The following is a 20,580-nucleotide window of genomic DNA, read 5'->3' as shown; positions in this document are numbered from 1 at the left end:
ACTGTTTTTCTTCCCTTTCATGGGGTTTCCGTTTTTTATTTTAAAATGAAGTGACTTGAAGCAACTACCTGTGTCACAATTCTATCGCCAAACAGTAATATTTGTCACTGTTTCCATAAGATACAGACCAGTTGAACATAAACGAAACAGCGGAAGTAACAAGACCAAGATGAGAGAGTGCGCGTCTGTCTCTTTTCATCTTTGTCTTTGATCGTGTACATTCAGTAATACAGTCAACTGCCGATTTTTCGGACTCCCTAGGGACCGCGAAATCGTCCGAAAAATCGGGCAGTCCGAAAAAACAAATTCATGCTTTTTTATTCTGCTCAAGTGGTCAAATCGCCACAGCCACGTCCGAAATAGCTTTAATGCCTCCCAGTGCAATTATCAGGCATTTTGGTGCGCGCCCAGGCTCTCGCAAATACATTCGGTACCTGCCGCGAACCCCGCTTAACTACGTACGTGCCAACCGCCGCTTTTGCACCTCGTGATGAGCGCCGCTGATAACAGCAAAGCGCGGAATAGATTACGGCTATCTCGCATGAAGCGTTTGTAAACGATGACGCGGAACACAATGACTAGCGGAAGAGCGGACGACTCGTCCGGCTTTCCCCGATGCGTGTGCGCAGGCGCGCACACATCGCCGAATCGCCGCCGATACGCAGCGTTTGCTGCCGTGTCAAGCCGATCGTTTCTAGTTGTGTGCAGTACATCGCCAACTAAGCTGACGCCGTCACTTTACTGTTGCTGTATCGTACACACGCATTTATCATGAAAGGGTTCGTGATGCGCACTTAGTTCTTCACCGCACACGGGCGCGGCAATGGCGAGCTGGTTTCGTCCGCGAAGGCAACGCGTCTATGCGGCGCACTTAGCGGTCTCGCGCAAAGAGGCAGCAGGAATGGCGGCGCGGCGCATTTGGGTTCTCGCCTATTAAATGCGTGCAGTACGCATGCAACTGCGCTAGGCCACGTGCACTACCGAGCAGTTAACTGAAGATGCTTATCGTAAGAGTTGTCAGCGATTAAGTCGTACTGGCGCGTTTGCCAGCTGCCGCCATCACGCCTCCGTGCATTTCTTATCCGTAACATCGCCGCACGGCGCCGCGATAGCGGCCCCTTTGAATTTCTGGTCTGCTTCACCCCATAACGCTTCGGCATTGCGGCAAAGCTGACTTTCGGACTCTGCTACTATCTCAAACAGATCGACTCGCGAAAGCGCTGGTTCGAACCTACGAGATGATAGATGCGGCAGAGGTGGGGGCTTCAAATAATGCCTTTCGGACCTGCAATTTGGGCAGAAAGTCCGAAAAATCGGACGCGGAATAGCCTCAGCGTCCGAAATTTTGGACGTTCTAATATATTGAAGTCTATGGGGCTGGTGACGGTGCCGCGAAAGCGTCCGAATTTTCGAGCATGTCCGGAAAATCGGGCGTCCGAAAAATCGGCAGTCGACTGTATACCAACTTGCCCAATTAAGACGTTAATACAGAACAGCGGATGTGCACCTGAGTGGAAGATCGTTTAATTTCGCTCTAACATACTCCGCAATCGCATGCACTTATATCGATGAAGTGGCAAATAACGCAATTGGGCAATGGTGAGACGACTAATCGGCCACGCAAGATTCATATGCAGGCACGCGCTAGGTACATACAGATGTATGCGCTAGTACTGCTACAATAGAATACGTGGTACACGCGTGGATCAATTCATTGCGAGTCCTAAATGATCGTGGCCCTGGCCTATGTTCTTGTCTACCATGTCCAGCAGGTTAATTCCTTGCATGACACAGCAAATTCTTCTGTGTATGGCTGTAGACCTGTATGTCACGTAAGGTTTGTACGCTAGCACATACTGGGCATATGCTTGACATATGGATGTACACGCTAGTACTGCTGCCATAGAATGCGTGGTACATGTACACATCAACACACTGCGAGTCCTAATCGATTGTGGGCCTGGTCCACATGCTGTCATCTACCATGTTCATTTCCTGCGTAACACCGCAGATATCGCGCGAAAAGTGTGCCGCGTGTGTGCGAATGTAGACTTGTATGCCAGAGGGCGCTTCTGTCGTTTGGGTGGCGCGTGCCGGGCATCTCAGAGGAGATGCCTGGCGCACGCGACGAGGGCGATCTTCTGGACGAGTATCTCGCAGTCCAATGGGGCGATGTGCACGTTGGAGGAGACGAGCGAGCTTCGGAACGGCACGTGCACCACCAGCCGGACGAGGTTCAGGTCCGGCTTGTCGATGAGCGGCTTGAGGATGTTGCGCAGCATCTCCTTGTACGCGGCGCCTGCGTGCACCAACACAACGCTGTGTATATAAAGGGACGCTTAAAGGGGTCGTGAAACGTCCTCCAAAAATTTTCAACTACGTGTGTATTCAGAATCCTGGCCGTCCATTTAGTACTATACATCGACTCGTTTGATGTCTGGGTTCGCTGAATTACTAAAAAAGCGCAATTTCGGTTTCCCCGCTCACGTTCCAGTCAACTGTGTAGCTGACGTCATTTTAAGACAGCCAATGAAAAGTCTCTGTCGTTGACAAAACATGGCGACGCAGCGATGTTCTTGAGTTTTAGTTGACCGTGGTTCGTAGCATCATACTGTTTAGATTGGGTCTCCCTTTTCGGAGGTGCACTGAGGTACGGGGGCGGAGTCACTTTTCTTTTTGTTGTTGTTCGTTTCCTGACGTCACTTCCGTTTTTTTTTTCTTCTTTTTCGCGTAGAGCGGCCAGGAGCGGCTGCATGTCATGTGCATGTTTTCAAAAGTCTTTTTTTTCTTTTTGCGCGGGTAGGAACAACGCTGTGGCCAATCCCCCTCGTTGGTATGAGCCGGTTTCCTTAGGGCAAACAAACAAACGCTGTGCAGAGACCTTTAATCGCGATTTGGCTGACCTCAGAGCCAAACTCGATCCGTGCCGGCCCTGATCGCGATCAAAAGTGTTCGTGCGACACCGGTATGACACGGTATGAAAGCAAGCTTGACGGCTCGCAGAAGTTCGAGCCATCGTGGTGACCGCTGTTATGACGGTGGATACGCAGGTCGTTGAAGGCGCACGTAATATTTCCGAGGTTATTGTCGTGATCGACTTGAACATAAGCTTCCTGTGTTCCCGAAGAATCTGACCTGGAAACTGGACTCGCTTGAGCGCTGGCCAGACGTCGGCTGAGTTCAGTAACGAACTCTGGAATTAAAACTGCTGAACGAGTTGGCTGGGTGAGTGGAGTATAGTTAATGCGCGCTAAATATGTTAATACTTTAATGAGGACGCGTCCAATGTCGACCGCATCCTGGATTATTACGTTGGCCGTCGTTCCAGTACCAAGCAGCTACTTGGTGGCCCGTGGGCTGGCCGTATGTCGTATCCAATCTTTACTCGCGCGTCGCAGGCGCACGAACAATAAATCGAGCAATGTTGCAGGAACAAAAGCAACAAACCGTGTATCATTGTGTCACCATAGAGAAAGGTATCACTGCCACTGTCATAATAGCCGACACCACGATGGCTCGAACTTCTGCGTGCCGTCGAGCTTGCTTTCACACCGTGCCATAATACCGGTGTCGCACGGACACTTTTGATCGCGATCGACAGCCAACGTATCCAGGATGCGGTCGACAGTTCGGCATTGAACTCGGCTGACGTCTGGCCAGCGCTCAAGCGAGTCCAGTTTCCAGGTCAGATTCTTCGGGAACACAGGAAGCTTATGTTCAAGTCGATCACGACAATAACCTTGGAAATATTACGTGCGCCTTCAACGACCTGCGTATCCACCGTCATAACAGCGGTCACCACGATGGCTCGAACTTCTGCGAGCCGTCAAGCTTGCTTTCGCACCGTGTCATATACCGGTGTCGTACGGACACTTGATCGCAATCAGGGCCGACACGGATCGAGTTTGGCTCTGAGGTTAGCCAAATCGCGATTAAACGATTAAACCATGCAGCCGACCTTGATGCAGCGATCAAATGTGCCCGTGTCCGCAGAGAACATCGTGTCAGCCTGTCGGCGCTGTCGGGTTAGTCGGGTCCATGCTCTGCAGTGTTGTCCCTCCTACCCGCGCAAAAAAAAAAAAAAAAAAAAAACAAAAATAATGACTTCAGAAAACATACAGCCGCTCCACGCAAAAAAAGAAAAAACGGAAGTGACGTCCGGAAACGAACAACAACAAAAAGAAAAGTGACTCCGCCCCCGTACCTCAATGCACCTCCGGAAAGGGAGACCCGTTTAGATTGTGGTGCCGGCAACACCATAATATGGTGGCTAACCATAACATCATGGACACACAGATGGGCGATGGGTGACCTTCCCGAACTACAGCGTCGTCTGCTAGAGCGGAGTCGGCTGTTAGGCTTTGAGCCGTACGCCGACGCACCCATGCGGGTGCGAGACCGGCCATCGTAAGAGCAAGACAGCGGCAGCGGCGACGACGGTGAAGAAGCCTGCGCCGTGGAGGCACCTGTATCGAGTCCACGTGGAAAAACCTGCGCTAGCGGAAGCCCCGACCATGACCTCACACCTTTTTTTTTTTTATTATTGGCGCCTCCTGAGCTTTTTCGGTGGTGCGTCGAGCAAGAGGTTCTGCGTCGGTACGGCGTCACGCTTGAGGCGAGCGTTTTTTGTGTCCAAACCGAGACTCCGAAGGACATTGAGGTTGGTTTGGTACTCTTCTGGCAGAAAGTGGTCGGAACACACGAAACCACTCTCTGAGCCCAGACCATCGGGGCCATCGCGGTTGATAGCTCGAAGCCACACTGCTCTGCGCTGTGGCTCGCTGGGCAGCTTGTGAAAGCGAACGTTGTTTGCACTTTCATAAGTTGTGCGGCACTGTCTGACGACGCACACAGTTGGCATAGCGAGGACTAAGCCACCGAGAACACACAGTAGAACACAACTTGCGACGCTGCACTGACTGCACCGACCGAGCCCAGCAAACCGACGGTGCCGACGGGAAGGCATGGATACACACGTGAAAGAGCCCGGATGTACTTGAAAGCGGAACCGAGCAGATCACTCACTGTGATTGTACAGCTTAGAACTCAGAGCGCCAAAATAGCTCTGCTGCTTTTTCTTTTTTTAGTATCCTATAATTATATTACTTCAGAGCAAAATAAAGCGAACGCTCTCTTTGTAACTTCTCTTAACATGACGTATCACTGACGTCACATTTTAGTGCTTTTAGCGGCCGACGGTTGCGCATGGTCGCTAGCGATCTCCAAAGAACCGTGATTTCAAATGGGTGTCATTAATTACAGAATGGATATTGTGCCGAAATATTTCGGGATTGGTATGTCTAATCCGTATTAAATCAGGGAAAATTGCAACCGGGAAGTTTCATTTTCGTTTCATGACCCCTTTAAAGGGGCCCCGCCACACTTTTTCAAGTAAACACCAAATGACCTCATTATCGGAGTTGCCTCACTAATCGGCTGCCGCAAAATATTTTTAGAATCCGTCAAGTACGAGCGGAGTTGCATGTCGCTCGCTTTAAGCGCTTTCTCTCTCTTTTCGTGCCAGCGAGCACGCTGGACGCTACACAGAGAGGATTGATGACGCGGAGGAAAGTTGCATCAGCGCGCCTCATGACCTTGAGCTCGCGTGATGAAACGCGATCGCTCTCGCCCATTGTGATTCCTGCGCGCGAGGGTGGCTCACTGTGTAGCCTTAGCAGGCTATGTAGCGCTGCGCCGGCGCGTGGCGGAAGCCCGTGACAAGCAGCGCATCTGATCCAAATGTCGCACTTGATTTATGTCGGCTGTTGGCCAATTGCATGCTATCTGCTGTTTGACGTCAAGCAGCGGGCGCCAGCAGCTCTGAAGCGATTGAGGACGGGCCTCTGTGTGGAGGGAGGGCGCTTGAGAAAATTGCCACTTCCGCTCCGCTTCTCTCCTTGCAGCGCACGGCTGCAAGATTTGGCTGAAATGTTCATAGCAGTGTGATTTGCGCAGGATGTGTTTTCTCACCAAGCACGAGGAGTGGTTCATGGCCCCTTTAAGAAACCAAAACTGGCTATAGAAAAGCTGTGCTTAGCAGCATTTCTTTCTGTTTTAAGGTCTCGAAAATTCAATTAACGCGGGATGTGAAATGTAATAGAGTACTGTGTCAGTTTCAACACCTGCGCGTTACGCGTGAAAAGGCACTAAAGAGAAACGCGATTTTCCTGAAATTTTTAAATTACCTTTTAACAGTACAACGAGCAGCGCTCTTGCCACGAGAAGAATCTTTGTAGGCGGAAAAAGGCGCGAAAACGAGACAGCTGGCGACGCCGCCTTTAGGTTCCCGTACCAGCAATTGCCGTGACTTGATATACTGTGTCTCCTGTGACCTATACTTAACTATTTATCGGGAAATATAATTACATTGTGTTATAATAGAGCCAGAGATTTAATGCGGTAAGCTTTAAGAAATTGAGCCAATGGAGCCAAAATATGAGAAAAAAAATTGGGGGACCCTTAAGCTTCGCCTTTAAGAGTTGAACGCGATAGCGAAATCCGGCCCCTAGTGCGCACTTCAACCACTAAGTGCATACTTATTAATGTGTATTGTTACACACACACACACGCACGCACGCGCGCGAATTTTACAGGCTTTCGATCGAAAGCAAGAGTCGCATGGCCTCCAAGATATACGCCGCGCGCCGGCCCTCTCGGAAGCCATGAAAAGGCGAGACATATTTCTCACAATGCCTCACAGATGGCAGCACATCATCTAGCGTTTGCTGCGTTGGCTTGATATGTTTTCCTCTAGATGGACATAGTTGTCCATTTTTAGAGCTGTTTGAAAGTTCATGTGTGTATTTAGCGGCGATGGCTGCACTATCCCGGCGTTTTTCGACGTAGTTTGATGGCCTCGCGAATGCGCCTACCGTATGGGCTCGTTTTCGTCGTGACACCTGCCGAACAAAATGCGTCGACTCTCCTTTCACTACATGACATTTATGTAGTGTTTTTGTCCGAAGCAGCTGCAAGCAACATCGTGGCTTTGTAATAAAGAAAAAAAAAAAAAAAAAAGACATCGTGGCTTTGTGGTAAGACACCTGCTTGCCACGCCGAACGGCCCGGGTTCGATCCTCATTGGGACCGAAGATTTTATCGTTTATTTTATTTGCTACTTTCTCGATTTTTCGCTCACGGATGATTTTTCGCTCACAACCAACGGTGCCGACGCCGACAGCGGAATTTCTGCGACACGAGCTCTCTAACGCTACCGCGTTAAAACGCTACCGCGTTAAAAGTGCGTGCCGTCACGCTAGCACTCAAATGCCGAGGCTTTGGCGCGAACTTCAAAAAAGTGACACTTTAATCCGTTTTCTCTGAAACTATTGAGGCTATTGTGGTGGAATTAACGATAATGAGTTCTCAAAGAATAACCATGTCTTAAAGTGACTGAGCGCCTCAGTTTAATGTCCTTTTAATGTCACGAACTAGCCTAGTCGACCACCTTGCGAAGTTAATATTTACCTAAGGGCGTGGTGTCCCTGACGATGTGCTTGGCCAACTTGATGTGCGCCGAGTGGAGCGGGACGATATAGTCGTCCGCTGAACCAACCAGCAGGATGTTCTTGAAATGAGTCAGGCCTGCGTGGCAGTTGTGATGTGAGAGATTCAAGAGCCAGTCAGGAAAGAAAAAGGTTGATTAGATTGCGGTTGGATGAAAACAACGATGCTGTTATACAGAGACAGCAAAATTACTCCTAAAAAGTAATTTTACATTAGTAATTACCTTAAAAAATTTAAGTGTACTTAAGTTACATCACAAATTACAGCTGGCCGAAAGTTGTGACGTTACATTACTCTTACTTTTGAAAATAAATGAAGTTACTTTGAAATTACTTTAGCAGAAGTCCATGCTCAAGCACTAAATCATGTACGCTTTATTTACAGCTCATATACCATTAAATCTCTGAGGTCTTTGTTCAACTTTCCATACTTGAGGTTTGGCACTCAGATTAACTTGCTTTTGTTAGTAGTATTCTTTCCTTTTCTTGGTCAATTTTTTATGCCATAAGGGAAGCGGACATGGCTAAGTTTAGTCAAAACTAATTGGGAAAGTAATGAGTAATCTTGAAATTACTCGCTTGAAGTAATTCATTACATTACTAAATTACCAGCCCTCATGAGCAATTCATTACGTTACATATAATACAGCAAAAAGTAATCTAATTACTGTACTTTCGTCACTGTAATTTCATTACTGCTAAGTCTGCTGTTACAACAAAGTAACTTGATTACTGTAATTTCATTACCGCCAAGTGCTGCAGCAATTTATTTACTGTAATTTCGTTACTCTAATTTCATGCTAGCCATCGATTAGCCAATATGCGCCAGCTTTTAGCAGACGGTTAACCCACATTAGCCAGCGCATGGTCGCCTTTATCATCAGCATGACTGCGCCCACTGCAGAGCAAGGACCTCTCCAATATGTTTCTCCGAACCGGCCTAGTGCTTGCTGCGGCTTCGTTATCACCGTGTGGCATACTTTTCTTCTTCTGGCATGACACACTTGGGACATGAACTAGTAGTGGGTAGTCTGCTGAGGAGAAAGAAGTAGTCGGAACGATGGCGGAGATGCAATAATAAACCGCGCTGTGTTTTCGGAACCGCGTTTCAGAGTGCTATATTTATTGGTGACCCGGACTACGAACGCGACTTTCCATGGAGCAGCGTGAGCATCTCGACGGCCTCAGCCCTGGTACCGCGCTGCCACTGCACCCGCGGGCCATGTACCCTCTTCGGATGTTGTTGGAGGTACTACTACCATAACGCTACCACAGCTGTGGCTTGCCGATCCCTCCTTATGGTTCATTCAAGTCGAGAACAAGTTCCGCATTCATCGCATCACGTCAGAAGTTCGCAAGCATGAGCTCCTCGTTGAAGCGTTGCCGCCACAGGCAGTGGCCGAAATACGCGACATCCTCGTGGGCCCGCCTGGTGACACTCCATATACGACAGTCAAACAGGCTCTTCTTCATTTCTTAATATCATCTTAATATCAAACTTCTTAATATCATCTGTGCACCTTATGCTTCTCTCTGGCGTGCTTTCTCCCTCTCGGAATCCAGTCTGTTATCTCTTAACAGCCAGTGGTTATCTTGCTCTATGGCTGTAACTAAGTACACGTACGGGTCTCCAGCACTTCGTTTCCATCGAAAGGCGGCCGCCGCGATCGAGGATTCGATCCCGCGACCTTCAGGTCTGCAGTCGAGCACCATAATCCCCCAGACCACTGTGGCTGGTTTTCTTGCCATAATTGACCGCCGATAAAATTACCCACTAAACACATATATCATTTTATCATGTACAAGATATTTTGACAATAAAGAGGAACCATGGGCATTGGCGATCACATATAGCCTGCCTTGCAAAGGACGTATTTTTATTCTTTTTCCAGTACGTATGTCTAAATAAGGTCCATTGTTCGTCTCGTGACAGCTTATCTGAGAAGCTTATTGTAGCAGGTATTTGGGGTGTAGAATCTACCTCATCGACATTTAGGATACATCTAGTATGCTTAACGTTTTCAGCAAACGACCATGAAGGCCTAAGTACGACTGATGAAGCATTCTGTAGCAGGCTTGCTGGCTGGTAATTACTGGCTAGCTGGCAATTAGGCCAAATGGCTGGTGATTAACACCTATATAGCTATACGGCTTGTGAACACCGGCCCTTGATGGCTCGTTTTCTTGTACTCATTATATCTTTGTCACGCCTTTGTATGCCCTTTATACAAGCCGAATCATCATTAGTTACCCCCCTCCCCCCTCGACCCGCCCCGGTGTGCTAGTGGTTATGGTGACCCGGAGGTCGCGGGATCGAATCCCTGCCGCTGCAGCTTCATTTCGATGGAGCCAGAAAGGTAGAGGCCCGTGCGCTTATATTCTACACGTTAAAGAACCCCAAGTGGTCGAAATTTCCGGAGCACTCCGCTACGGTGTCTATCATAATCATGTCGTGGTTTTGGGACGTAAAACCCCGACAATTATTCGCATATATATATATATATATATATATATATATATATATATATATATATTTGTCGAAATACCACTTTGGTAAACGACAAGTTAGCCGAATGAAGTGAAGAATTTACAGATGAATGAATTTTACAGATGAAAATAACTAAAAGTGGGGACACATACAACAGGGCCGTAGCCAGGGGTGGGGGGTTCATAACACTCCCCCCCCCCCCGAAAATTTTCAGTTTTACTTGCGTAACACGCACAATTGCGCACGCTCGAACATGCATAAAGTATGGTTGAACCCCTCCCCCCCCCCCCCCCCCCCCCCCCGAAGAACAATTGTGGCTACGTCCCTGACATACAAGTGGTACTTTTCACCTGAGCAAGCACGCACACTTAACAAGCGTCGAAATCCGACCGATAAGAAACGTTCTGCGTGCTGAACTGTTCGCCGTACCTTTGTCATGGCTGAGACGGTAGAGGTAGGTCTTACGGACGTCGTGGCTGTCCGCAAGCATCATCTGCTTCAGGGATGCCGTGTTTTCGAATCGCTGGAGATACCACATGCCTATGGTGCAAAAATGCAGGGAGAAAGGATGGGGTAAAAAAAACTGGAAGTGACCCTGATCCTTGACTTAGGCGCCTGGTAGCGGCACTCGCACCTCGGCATTCGTATTTTGCCTAGTGCAGTGGTTCTCAAATGGGGTTCCGCAGAGCCGTCTTAGGGGTATCGCGGCGCCATCGTCCGCGAAAAAAAAAGTTTTTGGAGGCGAGTTTTGACCTATTCCCAGTTCCAGGTCCTGCTCCAGGAACTGCAGCAACATTCTGAACAAGACCACCTCGGCGTCCCCAACGCCTCAATTAAAAACTATATCCTGCTACATCAGCCGCAATAGCGCTGCATTTCCTTCACGTGTTCTGTCTTCCTTTCAATACGGTAGGGATCGCGACACTGGTCTATAGACTTGCTTGCTGCCACCAGAGAAACGTTAATTAATGCTGAGTGAACGTTATTCATCTGACAATGCGCCTTGCCATCAAACGAACACGTGTAAGCGATAGATATGACGATACTCGATTTTGATGCTACACAGGCTAAACATACTTCTATCACAGCTCACATTCGCGACAGAAAAAAAGTCAGTTTCGCCTCAAGGGCGAAGCAATAAATGCGATATAACCAATTGGAATGCTATACGAAGTAAGGCTATAGCCGCTAGCCCAGTTAAGGCCAAACCCCATATACGCGAAAATGCACGCGACAGCGACGAGCGACGCGACGTAGATTGTCTTCGCGCAAGCCGTCGCTTGGATGGGCAAACCCCATTCACGCGACGGCTTCAGCGAGCGATCTCCACTGTTGCTGGCATGAGGGTGTTTACTCGTGCCAAAAGTAGCCCGTAGTCAGCGGTATGCAATGTAAAATACGATGTTTTGTTGCTTAATGGTACATAAAATGTTTATCATTGTCTTGCAGCATTTTTTTCGATCCCATCACTGCTGCTACGTGCCGCCAAGCCGCGTCACAGACGGCGCGGGACTTGTAGTTCCTGTCCCTGAGGGCACGTTCGCGTTAAACAACGTCAACGTTGCGCTCGTCGCCGTTAGCCATGTTGATGAACATGAACAACAAAATTTTGTTGATGCGCGTCGATAAGAAAGCGGCGACAATCAGCAGTACGTCACTGATGCATCTTGTTCCGGTGTTTTGCTATTGGCTGCTTGATCACAGCACTTCCGGGCGACGAGCGACGGATTCCAAATCTGAAAAACCGAGCGATCGCGCGAAATCGACCACGCGACACGTCGCGCGAACGGCTTGTTTCGTCGCTCATAGCATCGCTCGTCGCTGTCGCGTGCATTTTCGCGCATATGGGGTTTGGGCTTTAGGATACGATCTGGCATAACACTACAAAACGTTGGCATGAGGGGATACGGCCGCTCCAACGAGAGAAACGGTTTTCGAGCTGACTATCGCTTCAACGCGAAGCGGTGAGGACGCAGCACGTACAAAGGTATGAGCCCTGTGCCGATCTCTGTCGAAATAGCGCGCGACCACGCCCATTTGGTCAAAGTTCGCAGTTTCTGCCCGAGCGACGCAGCGCCCCCCCCCCCAGCACCCCTTCACGCTCCTTCACCCGACGGAGCCGGCAGGCGCTTTTCATCTCTGCTTGAGCCTCGCCCGTTGGCGGCAGCCTTCGCACGCTTTCATTCGCACACAGGGCAAACGACGCGCGGGGCGCTGTTCAATCAATCAATCAATCAATCAATCAATCAATCAATCAATCAATCAATCAATCAATCAATCAATCAATCAATCAATCAATCAATCAATCAATCAACGTTATTTTTGTCCATTTCAAAACAGACAAAGGAGCGGCGAATAAATGCTGTCTTTCGGCAGCTTATGTTATCGATTTGGACTTGTGGGAATCGAGAGCGCCCTCCCTTCTGTCGCATCGTTCCCCAGCTTGCAAGTGTGCCGGTCCCGCGCGGCTTGAGCGTCGGGAACCGCCGTTTATCGGCGGTATGGCTACCATGGCTGCGACGCCAGACCTTTCTTTCCTGGTGCAAGCCACGCGTCGGTCTTCCCTGCGCGGAGAGACGCGTCCTGACATGTCCGGACAGCGCTCGCCAAACTAGCAAACGTCACTGCGCTTCGGCTGTTCTCATTGGCCTCCAGTGACAGCCCCCTTTTCCATGAGCTTGCTTCTGTCTGGCGCTGGCTCCTGCCTCACCGCGGGAGATGCTCGCACGCCTGCAGCGATGCACGCGTTGCCATTGCAGGCGACTTCTCGCTCGCGCGCTCCGGTGGTTCCCCCTTTGTGTGGTAACCGTATAGCGCCGCGGGCAAGTGTACTCGATCGGTCTTGCGGGGTTACCCTGATGGCCCGCAATCCCGTGACTGTAGCACTGTGCTGCGTCTTGGGTTAATAAACCCGTGTTTGTCGACAACCTGCCTCGAGTGCCTTTTCTGCGCCGTGTCGGTGAGTCGACGAACCCAGCCATAGCGTCTTTGTGCTCTGCGGCAGTGGAGAACGTCGCGTCCCTTCCCGGTCGCCTCGCAGGGTAAGCTTCTTGCAAACCTACCTCCATAGACATTATATACGGAACATGAAGGCGACTACTGGTACTGGTGGTGCAACGCCATTTCGTTAGTGTGTACCGTTCGCTGCAGAAACCGTTTATGTTTTTGAACAGCTCTACTCGCCCATGTTGACGACCATGGAGGTGTTGAAGACGGTGCCCACGTGCGGCCCGCACAGCGACAGGAAGGTGTGCAGAAAGCGGTGCAGGGGCTGCAGTTCTGCCTTGGCCAGCGCCGATCGTATGATGACGTTGCCCATCGAGAAGCCGATGAAGCTGCGTCGTGGTAGAACAACAAACACGCCAATGGGTGTACCGAGTGTTGGCAGCAGGGCAGTCGAGTGCCACCGATTCGACACTGCAAGACAGAAACACTTAACTCCTTATTGAACGTGTGTTTTTGTTTCCACGATGTAGCAACCTTTTTCGAAGGTTTCTTTGGTTTTCACTTTGAGTTATCCATTGCATGATGCTTCCAATCCCTTGTGTGACACCCCTAAAACAGGGGCCTTTAAGGAAACAAACTGACCTGATCAATCAATCAATCAATCAATCAATCAATCAATCAATCAATCAATCAATCAATCAATCAATCAATCAATCAATCAATCAATCAATCAATCAATCAATCAATCACTGGAGCATGATGCTCCCCATCCCTTGTGTAACGCGCCTAAAACAGGGGCCTTTAAGGAAATAAACTGACCTAATGTGGTCAATCAATCAATCAATCAATCAATCAATCAATCAATCAATCAATCAATCAATCAATCAATCAATCAATCAATCAATCAATCAATCAATCAATCCAATCACTGGAGACTTCACTGGAGACCGAACTTCGATCAATCACTGGAGAACGAATCATCCGAAAAACATAGTTGAACGGGCAAATTCGACGATATCAGTTCCTCGTTGAGCCGAATCACTATCCTTCACGTGGCGTCACTGTGACGAAACTAAGCGAACGGTCAGCGAGCGTGGTATGCTCACTCCACCTTCGATTACGCGAGGGCTAAATAAGTGCCGACATATTTGGGTGGAAGGAAGGGGTGGAATCCGCCAGTTTGCGGAGGTTGTGGGTTCGGCTCCCACATGCACCGGTGGTAGTGCTGTCCGTCCATCCACATCCATTGCAACTTTTATGAATCTATAAGTATTACTGCATACTTGTTCCGCATCAGTAATCCATATATCTCTCTCTCACACACACACACACGCGTGCATTCCCACACGCAATTCGAGCAGGTGCCGTCAATATCTGCGTTCTAAAATGGAAAAAAAAGAAAGAATATGTGTTACTATTTTTGGTCAATTCTGACACGTTGACACTGTCTTGGATCGCACGGTTCTCTCAAGGGAGTACAATGACCTCCGAAGAGAGTTCAAGTGTCTCCTTAAAGAGAGTCATACGTGGAAAATCACGACTCACAAAAAGGGAGTCAAATGACTATTTTTCTTATAGTGTAGTTATGCCTCTCTCAAGCAAATACTCACAAAGCGGGCTTTGACGTTATTTTCTTTTGTCCTTTTTCACACATTTTCTGGTTCATAGCTCCTTAAAGTAAAACAAAATTGTATTTTTGGTTATTATAGAAAGGTAATTTTTAATACAGGATAAGCAGTTTTTCGCTCTTCAGAATCTCCTTTAAATTTAATGCTCCGGACTCGCGCACATCTCGTACTACTTATGGTGCCACACTAAAAAAAAAAAAAAAAAAGGAGTCTTGTTGGACGTCTCACTTGCGTGCAAAATTTTGTTCCCGTTCGATATGAAAAAAAAAGCAAGAACAAAAAAATAAAGAAATTCGATCGAGATTATACGGTACAGGCTTTACGCACATGTTTTACACACGGGTTCAATTCGGAACAGTCACATTATTTTTAGATGTCGTCGATACGACGAGCACGTGGAGTACTGAGCACACGTGCAGCTAAGTATAGACCCAATAAGAATGAAATGAAAAAGGAAGCTCCACGTCGTTCTGCTTTCGAATGAAAGCTCAGGGAAAAAGAATGTCTCGCGGTCCATCACGACTCCACTGTGCAAAGTGATTCGCAAGATCCCCTCTGAGATCTGCCGCCTTTCTGGAGAGCTCTTACATTGAAAAGCTTAGGAATACAGCATCGAAAAAAGAAAGAAAGCAATGGAACACGAAGAATTGGGCGTCTGTGTGTATAAACTACATTATTTCAGTGCTTCTCCCCAAGAACCCCATAAGAAAAGAACAGGAGATTCACTATATAATCGTAGACCAAAAACACTGTTAAGAGGCCTGACGTTGGTTTGGCTCATCACTCGCGACACGATTTCTATTTCATCACTAAAAGGAGAGTGCTGTTTCATTGGTTCGAGAACATCCATTTCAAGCACGAGCGAAGAAGGGCGATGCGGTTTCTGAAAGAAAGGACATTGCGACGGTGGCAGTGGTCGAATTCGTATAAAAAAGCTTTATTTTATTCGCATTGCCATTTTTTTTCTGTACACAAATGTTCATCTCGTGCCGCAAGACTTGAGCACGTGGAGCCCTTTATCTAACTCGGCATGTAAGTGTCCCTCGTGCACATTACACTGTACAAGCGTTGCAGAGACTGCGCACGTTTGAAGTATGGCACTCGAGCGAAGTGTAGTGTTGCCGAGAGCCCAAGAGCTCGTTCCGCGAATGGCAGAGAACGCTTGCGAAACGCACGTGCTACTTCAGAAGGCTTATATAAGCGAAGATAAGAACTCTTACATTCGTTGTCTCCCACTCAGTGATGTGTACAGTAGACTCAAGGACGACTATAGCTTTCAGTAAGGTCTTGCACAGCTGTTAGTATTAGCTTTCCTTCCTCTTTGCATGCACACAGGGGTCCACTGTTTAAAGAGAACATCGGAGCGCGTGGCGCCGGGCGACCGCCACGCGCTCCGACGTTCCCTTCAACAGTGGACCGCTGTTTATATATATGGTTGCATTCAAGGAGGTTTGAATAAATCTTGCTGGAGTGGAGGCCGCCTATACTTACCAATAGGCCGCCGTGAAGCCACGCCGCGCGCGCGGCGGCCATTTTGCCATAGGCAAGAAACGGGAGCCCGCCACGCTGTGCGCGTCTCTCCGCCGTGGTTTTTAACGGTTATGGCGAGCATTAAGGGAGAAGTTGCCAAAATAAGAAGCCAAATCGCAGATAAGAATGCGGTCAGTTTTATTCTGTTTCTTTTGGCGTTTTCCTCGCAAGCATGCACACCGACGAATGATCTGTATCACTAGTTTTTAAAAATACCTAATCATCCTCGTGAGAGCAGACTTCATTTTCTCGGCACTCATTTTCCTCTTTATTTCATTCGTCATGCGACGGAGTCTTATGCACATGTAGAGTTCGGCCACTTTTCGCGGAATATAAATGTGGGTGTCCAAAGCACCACACTCAAGGATATGCTCATCGATAAAGATATGCTCATCAAGGCTTGAAAGCCATTTCTTTTCTCAAGACAAGCTCAAAACCTCCAAAACCAATAGCTTTGCTTTGCATGGACGTGCTTCAAATATAGGCATTGAGCTTGCAGTCGACACTACTTCGACAGATATATAGCTTTTCGATACTATTTCGTTAGCTCGGCTCTCTCTTCTCCTGTGAATGAATCGATTAAAAACGCCCAAGTTGCATCCTAAGTGGTTTCTTAGAGTGAATATTAATGTAATATAGGCAAATAGCGGGTGTTCAAAGTTAAGCTTTATGGTTTTGCTAAAATTCAGCATTGGGAGGAACGTGAAAACCACCTTTGTATATAAGTTATGTATCTATAGGGGGACACAAAGTGAGACAATAATTATCGCTGTCGGCCGCCCAACCAAGATTGAATAATTAACTGTTTAATGAGCGCAGCTAGCGGGCATGTTTGTATTGAAAAGTTGGAGGCAGTCGCGTTTCTACACAGTTCCCCTTGGGAAGAATTCTTCTAGTATGTCTGTGCCCCGAGATGTCCCGCTGCAAAGTTCAATTGCGAATTGCATGATTATGCATGCAAGACGGTGAGGATCGGCGCAACGTTCTTCCCTGATGTGACGAGCAGTCATTGCTTGCTATCGCCAGCCGGTAGCAAAAGGGTAACCGTTCTCATCTTTGCCTATGCCTTCGACCCGTTGTCGATTAAACGCCGCACTTAACTGCCGCGGCGTTTAATTATTGTCTCACTTTGTGTCCCCCTGGATAAAAGAACTTACCTGCAAAGGAGGTTTTCACGTATCTCCCAGTGCTGAATTTTAAGAAAACCATAACGCTTAATTTTGAACACCCCGTATATAGTGCTAATGCTTCTCAGGACCATAGGTCGGCAAAAAAATGTGGAGCTCACTCAGAGTAAGACTCACGGCTCGATCTGAATCTGTGTGAGTCTGAGTCAGTCGACTCTCACGCTCAGCTCTCATGCTCATGACTCACCTGATCCTGGCCGGTTTCTTGGAATACTTCTTTATGTGCTCCACGATCTCGTTCGCGAGTCGTGCGCCGAGCGTGTCGAAGTCCTTGAACGTTTCCTCTCGCTGGACGCAGACGTATAGAAGGTCAGCACAGAGACGGTCCTTGCGAACTCAAAACTATTCACAAAGTATATAGTTAGCAACAACCAGGGGCAGCGCAACAATTTTTTAACGCGGGGGGGGGGGGGGCACCCACGACAAGTGAGTCGTGGGTGTGAACTAATGCGTTGTGTTTTGATTATGTTTGATGTTGGGGAGGGGGGGTCAAGAGGGGGGCGAAAATGGGGGGGGGGGGTAGGGGCGACTTCCCTCCGTTCCCCCCACTGGCACCGCCCCTGGAAACAACTTTGAATGCAGAGTGTTGCATGGATATATGGCTCGCGTAGAACGTCCGGTCATGCGCGCGCAGTTGCAGCGAAACTTATCTATAAAACTTCACGTGTGTGTTTGTCTTATATATACACTTATTGCGGAAGAACCGGAATCGCGCCGTTACGAATTATTATGAATTTTTGTATCAGTTGCATTGCATTCCGCTGTGGTGATATGTTTTAGAGAATTGAGTGCAACTGCCTCGTAAAGTTATGACTAAGCACTAAAAGGCATGTTGAGCGTCTACTTGAGCACGATGCTCAGGTGTGTAATTATACAGGATTTAATGACAGTAAGTGTTCCGTCAAATATACTGTTAAACGCTCTTTTGAAATATTGTGGTTATATGACAGATTCTGTGCACGTATTCTAGTGTGTATGTACTATCGTGAGCAATGAGAGCTGCAACACCGAATTCATGTTTATTCAACGATTACTTGTAATGTACCGATATGAATGTGACGTATTGAACTGCCAGAGATACCGTCTCGCTTGAGCATTTAATGTCATGAAAACTTTTGTGCTCGGCAAGTCCCTCGGTGCTGTTCTGGACACTGTCAAATTCCGCCATATTGTCCTATTTCGTAATGCCGAAATTTTTAAGCCAATCACAGAGGCCGTAGCAGCCCCCTGGGCCAATCGGGGTTGACCAATGGCGGAATCTGACAGCATATGGCGGAATTTGACATGCCCAGGATAGCACTCCCTCTCCGCGGCCTCCAAGATTAGCTCCAGCAATAGCGTGGCGCGTTGCCGGAGCCCATCTCGGAGGCCACGCCCTGTCAAACGCCGAGTGGCTACGGCGCTTCTGACAAATATCAGTTACTCGTGGTGAAAAACCTGCGAATGCGCGTGTATTGCAGCCTACCTCGTTCGCCCTGGACATTAGGAAGCGAATGTTCGAGCGAGGCTGGGCTAGCTCAAGGAACACGCGAAGCAGACGCATATCCGTCGAGCAACCTGCGCACCAGAGGAACATGGGAGAACAAGACTCTTATGTTGGCAGCACTGGCCACAAAGAAACTAAAGAAATCATTGAATTGTTTCATACGCATCTTATATGCGTAGCAAACATGCTTCATTGAGGATGGAAATTGTTTGTTACGCCAGTGGACGTACGGTGATTCATTGATTATTTGTTTGACCGATCGACAGCTTGCTTTCCTGCTTCGTGCGTATGACTATGCAATGGTACTGCACTAGCAGGTACACGTTAGCAGTAACCAAATGGAATTTTTAAACTTCTCTGGCTTTGTATCTTCGCTGCAAAAAGTGTATCCTGGTGGACACATCTCATTTTGACGTCTCTTGGTGTTCACTACACCCTAGTGAACACTTGACAGTTAGATCAATTAGTAGGTTAATCGATTACCTGTATTGACTATCGAGTGCGAGGGACTAAAAAAATTAGCCGCCATCCCCCCCTTCGAACATGAATGTCCAGCAAAGCCTGTATCAAACACCACACATGCTGATGGGGGGTACGTTTTATTATAACTTAAGAGTAACGATAGTGATAATCGCCTTGTGGTCGCTGTGGTAGACCGTGATTGGCTCCGCGACCATTTTCAGCTGGACGAATTTGTTCCTTTCGTACAGCATTGTATCAACGCTATTCTTCTGGTGTCTTTAATTTTTCCGTGGTCTACAGATGGCAGTCTTAGAATGAACTCAATGAGTTGCTAGACGGGTCTGCCTTTTATATATGAAAGCGGGAAACACACGCGGGGGGAAGGAAAGGCCGTTTACCATCATTAGAAGCTTTCATGTGAAGTGCAAGGCAGCTGCAACCTAATCTTTACCGGGAACGCGTGGCGCCTTATCATCCATCATGCGGTTTTGATGCTTGTTTTGCGGTTTTCTTTATTGAACCGAATACTGAGCTCTATGCTGTGTGCCTGATTGCAAAGAAAGATATGCAGTTTGCCTTCATATGTTAAAGGACCTCCAAACCACCCAGAGGTCGAAATTTAGTTGTTGCGTTGCAGTTGTGCACGAGTCTACAGAGAACGCGTTCGTCGGCTCGTCTGTCCACCTCTCCGAATGCCCTTCCTCAGCGTCCGAGGTGAAAACGCAAGGGGTGCGCGCATCTGCTAGCAGAGAAGCACGCGAGCGTCGGCGGTGAGTAGCGGGGTTTGCCCAATTTCCGTGACACATAAGCGCTATATAGGGGTTTTGTGCTGACGCCACGAAATTTTGCGACCAACGAGAAGTATACGGCGTCGCTGTTAAAAAACGAAAAAGTTACCAGCACCGGACTTCGAGCGCCATGCGTTTGGCCTTATTTGCGTGTAATGACTGGGCTTTTTTTATAAAGCGTCGTACATTACAGCAGAGATACCCTGCGTAACGTTGCCGATGGGTGCATTGCGCAAGAATGTAAGGGCTTGCTGGGGGTGATACATGGCCAAACTTGCACCGCACAAAGAAGGACACGGACGAAGAAAGTGATGACATGGACAATGCGCTTACTTCCAGCAGTCTGTTTAATAAGCCAAGAAGATACATATACGCTGATCAGCTGCGCGCAGGCGCTGGTGCTACTAGCTGGGCCAACTAAGCAAAAATATAATAGGCAAAGAAACTAGGGGTAGGGGTGAAAAGAATGAATAAAAAACACTTAAAATGCTCCACATTGCCATGTGTATAAGCATGCCACTGCGTTTTGTTAAAAAAGTCAAGCTCTTTTCTTTCTGGAT

General features: G+C 48.1%; 2 protein-coding genes across 2 annotated transcripts; both read right to left on the bottom strand.

Moving 5' to 3' along the window:
• Window positions 1-1,839: 1,839 nt before the first annotated feature.
• Window positions 1,840-10,535, bottom strand: LOC119407226 (protein FAM135A). Its single transcript, XM_037674107.2, has 3 exons — window positions 10,423-10,535; window positions 7,468-7,584; window positions 1,840-2,299 (listed from the first exon to the last, which is right to left on the bottom strand). The coding sequence occupies exons 1-3, from the start codon at window positions 10,529-10,531 to the stop codon at window positions 2,103-2,105; spliced, it is 423 nt and encodes a 140-aa protein (XP_037530035.2). The 5' UTR covers window positions 10,532-10,535; the 3' UTR covers window positions 1,840-2,102.
• A 2,633-nt stretch (window positions 10,536-13,168) lies between these two features.
• LOC125760162 (protein FAM135A-like) lies at window positions 13,169-20,286 on the bottom strand. Its single transcript, XM_049419905.1, has 4 exons — window positions 20,223-20,286; window positions 18,750-18,841; window positions 17,472-17,572; window positions 13,169-13,328 (listed from the first exon to the last, which is right to left on the bottom strand). Exons 1-4 carry the CDS (start codon window positions 20,284-20,286, stop codon window positions 13,169-13,171), a joined length of 417 nt encoding a protein of 138 aa, XP_049275862.1.
• Window positions 20,287-20,580: the final 294 nt, after the last annotated feature.

The sequence above is a fragment of the Rhipicephalus sanguineus genome, chromosome 10, assembly GCF_013339695.2.
Source record: "Rhipicephalus sanguineus isolate Rsan-2018 chromosome 10, BIME_Rsan_1.4, whole genome shotgun sequence".
In the NCBI taxonomy this organism is placed as follows: domain Eukaryota; kingdom Metazoa; phylum Arthropoda; class Arachnida; order Ixodida; family Ixodidae; genus Rhipicephalus; species Rhipicephalus sanguineus.
This window is presented reverse-complemented; position numbering and strand designations above follow the sequence as displayed.

Excerpts from the sequence above, each read along its gene's own strand:
- LOC119407226 (XM_037674107.2), bottom strand. The coding sequence starts at position 10,531 with ATGTGGTATCTCCAGCGATTCGAAAACACGGCATCCCTGAAGCAGATG. Across the intron at positions 7,585-10,422 it reads CCGTCTCAGCCATGACAAAG|GCCTGACTCATTTCAAGAAC; the intron begins GTACGGCGAACA and ends ACTGCCACGCAG. Across the intron at positions 2,300-7,467 it reads CAGGGACACCACGCCCTTAG|GCGCCGCGTACAAGGAGATG; the intron begins GTAAATATTAAC and ends TGGTGCACGCAG.
- LOC125760162 (XM_049419905.1), bottom strand. The coding sequence starts at position 20,286 with ATGTATCACCCCCAGCAAGCCCTTACATTCTTGCGCAATGCACCCATC. Across the intron at positions 18,842-20,222 it reads CATCGGCAACGTTACGCAGG|GTTGCTCGACGGATATGCGT; the intron begins GTATCTCTGCTG and ends TCTGGTGCGCAG. Across the intron at positions 17,573-18,749 it reads TAATGTCCAGGGCGAACGAG|CGAGAGGAAACGTTCAAGGA; the intron begins GTAGGCTGCAAT and ends GTCTGCGTCCAG.